A 6,735-nucleotide genomic window follows, 5' to 3' on the forward strand; every position below is an offset into this window, starting at 1 on the left:
AGCGCTGAATGACTGCTGATATCTGTTGAAAAAGCTGAAACCGATGTATTTGAACTAAAAGAGGCAGAACATTGGCTATAAGCTAAAAGTAGCAAAAAGGTAGCTAAAACCATCAAAAGACCAACTGAAAGCATATAGTAAAGGGTTAGCTAAGGGCTAAAATAAGCTAAAGATTCAAATTAAAACAACTCATCCAAAGCAGCCTAAAAATGTCACATTAGGAAAAACCTTAAGAAACTATGATGTTTTGTTGATCAAATGATAAACAAATTTGTAATTTCATGTTTCACAGCTTGTCTGGCTCAAAATCAGATCAATGCAGACAGCATCATGGTTTATTTAATACAGGTGTTTMTGTTTATGAAAATAAATCACAGATAAAAATGAGTTTTGTGGCTGTGCATTGCTGAGTGTTTATCTATTGCTTTGAAGATTTGGAGAAAGGAAAACACAAAAAAAAAAAAAATCACATCACAGCGAAATGTGTTCTTCTCCCAAACAAATGCAGCTCAATTCRTAAGGTCCCATCTGTATCTATAAATATTAACCAAATCACACAAGAACATTTGCATGTTTATTACTTTGTTTCCATTCTGCCACTCACAATACTGACAAATGTTCATCCACGTCATACCTTTTGTGATTCTAACTTTCCATGGTAAATAATTCAGAACAACTGGTGTGATGTCTCTGGGTTTGCAAAATCAGAACTCATGCAAAAAGAACTAGAATTAAATATTAATATTTAAATTTATGCAGTCCAAATTCACAACCAGTAGTGAATTAATTGAGAACCCATCGAATGAATGATCACACTGCGCAGCTGAATCTAAAAATGATCCGGTTCGGAATAGCTTACCTTTGTAATCCTTAATGTTTTGAGAAGTCCATTTTCCTTTAGACAACGTGAAGTCAGTCAATCACAGAACAAAAGTTTATAAGAACATTTAAGAAAGCAACAACTGTAAAGAATGGTTCTAACTAACGATGACATTGAGTCTCAGTGACCTCGGATTTGTGGATTAGAGTTGGCAGAGACAAGACACAATCACTCACCCTCTTTTATTGTCCACTTTAGTCAGAGATGAAAAAAACTTAGTTCAGCTAATAGTGATGACTGATAAAATCAATGTTGAAGTTTCCATTTTTTTATCTGCAAGTCCCTGTCATTTTCTTGAACTTTTGTGGAACAACATGGGATTTAGTCTGCTCAAACACAGACACATACACAGCTCTCCTACTCAGCACTTTCAGCCATATCCCACTCTGATCCTATTAGATCAGTCTCAGCAGAACAGATTTCAGATCAGATGGATGCGGCACCTTTTAAATGCATCAGAATGATGAGTGACAGTAAAGCTGAACCTCTCTTAGTGCYGAGGAGAGGCGGTCTGCTGGTTCAGTGGCTCGCCCTTTTGGCTGCAGGGAATTTTGCAGCTTCATGACGACCAAATTTATTTGAACAAAACACAGGTTTGTAGAAGAATGTTCTTTATTTCACACTGAACACTCACACTTGAATGTCTCACATATATTGCACAGATATATGTGGATCTTGGAAAATTAAAAAAAATGTTATCCAAACTTTTGGAACATAGATTTATAATATAAAGAAAGCTATAAAAATACAAATTAGTCAAGACTTTCCAGTAAACAAAAGCAAAAAAATAATGATTTTAACAAAAATCTGTAAACATGCAGTTTTTACTTTAATTCTTTTGGTATGTCATTTTGTTTTCTCTTATTTAGGCCACAGCTGCATTACTCATGGATGTTTAAAGCTCTGAAGTTCAGCTAACAGGGGAGTAACGAGAGGTGAAAAACTACAGAGCAGGAAGGTCGGCCCCAGCGGTCTTGACGGGCCCAGCATCAACAGTGCCAGCWTCTGCAGCAGCCCCGGGGGCTGAGGGGTCGCTGTCAACAGGAACAATATCAACCGGAGGCACATCCACAGCACCGCCATCTACTGGCGCAACATCTGCAGGGACGTCGACCACTGCAGGATCCAGAGCGGCCCCAGGTTCTGCTGCAGGGTTCGCCGCAGGTTCTGCTGGTGCTGCCTCCACCACAGCTGGCTCAGCCTCTGCTGCCTCGGCCTCTTCGGCTTCCTCTGCCTCGTCTGAGTTTAAAGGAGCTGCAGCTGCAGCAGCAGGGGCTGATGCAGCTTTGGTGTTTCCATCCTGTCATGGAAGTGGAAGGAATTTTTAAAAGAGCCTTGTTAAATTGATTCCAGAGCCAGCAGACTTAACATGTTGATGTCTTTTCAGTTATTATAAGATATATCATATTAGTTTAGTTTCATTTTGACAAAAGAGAATATGATTGCATTTATCAATTCATGATTCCAAGTTTTACGAAATGCAACTGGGGCTATTTTGGAGGATATTTTTGAAATTAGATCAAAATTAGACTGGCCATTAATTTATGAAATATATCATTAAACAATGCGTTATTTGTGTGGAAAGAAAACGTTTAATTTACTATAAATCAAAGCTGCCTATTCACCTCAGTCTCCTCATCTGAATCATCTTGTGCTTTAAGAGGAGCTGGATTCACCTGAGATTATAAAAAATAATAAGAAAAGCACTTTTCATTTCAAATAACATGATCAGTTATAACAAGTTAAACATTTTTATCTTGTATTTTTGAATACTTGTACAAACTTACCACTGCTGAAAAGGCTGGAGGAGCCTGAGCAAACAAATAATTCATGAATACATATATAGTTTTGGACAGATTTTCGCACATAAAGTTGAGCAGAATTTAATTGAATAAAACTTACGGGAGCATCAGCTGCATGAAGGAAGGGGTTTCCTGCTGCTCCCTGCAAAATAAACGTATCAAGACTGATGATTAGTGTCTTTTTATTTGACGCCATAAGATGACCACAGGTATTTGTTTAGGTAATAAATCAATCATCCTTCTACCGACTGCTGGTAGAGTCTGTACATCTCCATCAACCTTAGGGCCTCATTAGCATGAGCTGAAACCTGTTAAAAAGAAAAAGAAAAAAAGAAAAGACATCATCAGACATGAGCTGAAATAAAGCCAATTATTATTCTCTCCCAGACACCCAGCAGGCTGCTTGACTGATGAAATAGCAAAAAAGAGAAAAGAAATGTGACGCGCCAGAACTGAAAGATACCCTCCTACCTCACTGCTTTTACTGCCTGGTGCCTAAAGTTTAAAAGAGAAAGAAGCAAAATGAAAGCAGTTTTGAGTCTTTAGGATTTTTTACGATTTGTTGCTCAAAAAATAAAATAAAACTCTCAGGTAAGACTCACAGGAGCAGCAAAGGTCGTAATCGTCAGGCACATCAGGATCACAAACTGCTTCATTTTCAGTCCTTTATGCAGAAAAAAAATTCACACAGAATAGCTTTAAACTCTTTTTACGTTAATTGATCATAATAACAATTTCTTTAAAAAAACAACATTAAAAAAGACGATGTGCAGGATTTAAATGATGACTGCAGAAACTAAATATATTGTAATTGAATATAAATCCATCTCACCTTTTCTTCTTGGCTCAGAGCAAACGTCAATGCGTGCCTCCTCAGAGATGAAGCGAAGTCTACATCATGTCTCACACGGATGCCCTTTATATCCTGTAATAGCCAATCAAATGCAGTGAAATGTGCACAGCTATGTGTTTGAAGGAGACTCCTTATATGTCAAAATTGAAAAAAAGAATGGTATGTGGTGTTGAGGCCCTTGTTATGGGTAATTACATGCTGTGCAAGTATGCTTAGCACACATTCTCAGCTTTATTGCATTAAAACCAACACAACGCAATAATTAATACCAGAAACAGAAAGGAAATACGTCTTAAATGCTGATGAATCTTGCTCTTAGTTGGCTGTTTGCTGCAGGCTAAAATGGTATTATTTCATATAAGCATTAGCACTCTWTACGTACAAAACACTTTTTTACCAGTTTTTGCATACTGTACATAAACACTTTAATTTATGGTTGGTATGTTTAAAAAAGCACACACACATTGCTAATGAGAAGCATGGGTTTCTCTTTGTGTTTGTTTTAGCTGCTGTGGCTGCACATAACAGTGATTTAGTTAGGTCTATTACGTTTGTTAGAATTTTGCTGGTTCCAGATCAGATAATGAAAGACTTGAACCTGCAAAAGCGTTACCCAGACTATCTTGACTCAAACCTGTCGAGACAAAAAGTTCCCACTTAAAGACAACAATCGCTTCATTAATTCCTCAAAGCTTTGCTGTGATCCCGCCATGAGATAATATATTTGAAGGTTAATAAGGTTAAAGGAGGATTATTTCCTGGTGCAACAGGAATACTTCTCTTTAACCATTTTAATTAAAGAGCTTGTCATTACAGCAAAAAAAAAAACAATCTAATTAATATTTCTGATCTGTTGATTCATGATTTTGTTAAGGTATTTATGCTATTGATTGCAGTTTAATAAATGCTGATTGGGAAGTTTTGCTGCACAGTAATTTCTACCTTATAATGAAAATGTTTGTTTGGAGCTGGAGCCAAAACTCAGAGACTGTTCCCAGAACACCTGGGCACCCCAATCTGACATCCTGTAAATCATTTTTGGAGATGGAGAGTCCATAATTAAAAGAGACAGAACAATCAACAGTGGCAGGAGCTTTACGCAGGTGATTATTGCAGGATTGCCATGAGACTACAGCCTGACATGATTAGGTCTTGCTCATGAGCTGTAATAAAAATCACTTACCACCCCCGCCCATTCACAAACATGAGTGTCTGATGACTCCGAGGGCAGGAAGTAGAAAATGTACTGATCCAGGACCTCATCACTCAAGTTGGATTTTGTAGACCATCTTTACTTTAGTTGTCTGATGGGACTTTTTATACTGACTAGGGCAACAATGCTACTTTCATTAAACATCTGTATTTTATAATAATGGACACAATACAAGGTCTCAGAAGTTGAAGATGGGGACAAGCATCCCAACAGGATGGTCCCATTTTTATTCAGAGAGGCTTTTAGTTAAGCATTGTTTACTGTTTTTAATTTGATCTTGTTTACGTATATGTATGCATTGTTTTTGTTGTTTTGAGTTATTTTGCTTTCTTTTAAGCACTTTGTGATGTTTGTGTCTGTGAAAGATGCTATATAAACGAAGTTTACTTAGGGTGTATTCAGACCAGGAAAGTCCTTTGGTCCAATTGTTTGGTCTGGACCAAAAATTGACTTTTTTTTTTTCGTTTGGTGCGGTTTGCATTCACATTGTGCTTTTTTTGCAAATGAACTATAACTTGTAAACAAAGCCATGAGACTGACGATCATTGCTCCCATTGGACAAAAAAAGGACGGTGGCGGGACTGAGCCACAGACCCAGAAGAAAACAAGGAAGTCCTGCATGCTGCGGTTCTGATGCGCACATGTTTGCTGATAGTACAACTGCAATAGCATTAAAAATGTCAGAAGCAGCTAATTTAATGGTGGTTTTGTGATGATATTCTAATTTTGGAGCGGCGTCAGTAAATGCGTCCCGCAACCCAAAGGAGACGAGGTGCTCTGCGTGTTCTGACCCACAACATGCCGGCAGTAGAGCTGCTAACAGGAGACGACGAAACAGGTATGTTTTCAGTTTATTTAGCTCAGCAACGGTGGCCTGTGAAGTCCAAAAAGGTGCATGTTTAATGCAGTTGGTTCGGTTAGAGTCCGGTCTGTATTCACACCAGAAGAGAACTGAAGCGAACCGCACCAGAGTTCGTTTGGAAGCGGACCGAGACCACCTCAAAAAGCAGGTCTCSGTCYGGTTGTTTGATCCGTACCAGAGTTCACTTGAGTGTATTCACACCTGCACAAAAGGTCCGGACCAACGCTGGAAACGAACTCTGGTTCGTTTAAAGCGGACTTACCGTAATTACTTGCTTACTCAGTCTGGATCAGCAGTTCCACACCCAACCATAGTAACGCATTCCTGAAAACTCCTGTAATGGAAATATTTTTGCTATGTTTTTATATATGTCAGGTTATAAGATATTTAACTGACCCAGTGGCATCAGCTTTACTGTGTTGTTTTGGTTATCTATAAATAGGGACATTTTATGACCAGGACAAGACCTGCTAGGAGTAATCACTTTTGTTGTTGCAATTTATCACTGTTATTTTTTCTCTCGTTTTTTTTTTTTTTTTTTTTTTTTTTTGGCCTAGGCACCTGGTAGTGACATCATGGCCTGATCTGTTTGTTGAAACAGTATAGTTAGCCATTAAATGGACTGTACTTATATAGTGCCTTTCTATCCAACCAGGAATTCCCTCTAGTTTGCAACTTCTACTTCCTGTTTATTACAGCTAAACGTCAGTCACTGACAAAATTTCACTTTATCTAGCCAGGTTGATTCTCTCCAAGCCAGGAGACTGAATTTGCATTTCTGTTTTTATTTTTTCTATTATGCAAAATTTTAAAAGTTCGCTCACACTTTGCCAATTTGTATTGCACTGGGATGGAACCATTGCTATTGAGACATGTAGTCTTGTTTACACGAGAGACCACATTCAAAATAAAAGGATCAACATTATTAGTGGAAACTCTGGTCTCAAAATTTTGATCCATTGTGAAAGTCGTGTAATTTTCCAGTTCATCTTCATATGAATGTGGCCTTTTATGCAGGTCTGTAAAGYTTGAAACTCCACACTACTCCAGATGGGAAGCAAAACGTCTCCAGCTTCATCTGGTTGTTTTTCTTCTTAATCTCTTTTTGGATTGATCATGACATGG

At 38.0% G+C, this 6,735-nt stretch overlaps 1 protein-coding gene across 1 annotated transcript; it reads right to left on the bottom strand.

Annotated features, from left to right (window-relative positions):
* Positions 1–1,474: 1,474 nt before the first annotated feature.
* On the bottom strand, positions 1,475–3,604 carry enam (enamelin). The gene is made up of 8 exons (XM_014007824.1): positions 3,515–3,604; positions 3,285–3,346; positions 3,154–3,177; positions 2,928–2,990; positions 2,783–2,824; positions 2,668–2,691; positions 2,506–2,556; positions 1,475–2,180 (listed from the first exon to the last, which is right to left on the bottom strand). Exons 2-8 carry the CDS (start codon positions 3,336–3,338, stop codon positions 1,824–1,826), a joined length of 615 nt encoding a protein of 204 aa, XP_013863278.1. The 5' UTR covers positions 3,339–3,346; positions 3,515–3,604; the 3' UTR covers positions 1,475–1,823.
* Between the last annotated feature and the right edge of the window lie 3,131 nt (positions 3,605–6,735).

The sequence above is a fragment of the Austrofundulus limnaeus genome, unplaced genomic scaffold (assembly GCF_001266775.1).
Source record: "Austrofundulus limnaeus strain Quisiro unplaced genomic scaffold, Austrofundulus_limnaeus-1.0 Scaffold45, whole genome shotgun sequence".
Taxonomy (NCBI): Eukaryota; Metazoa; Chordata; class Actinopteri; order Cyprinodontiformes; family Rivulidae; genus Austrofundulus; species Austrofundulus limnaeus.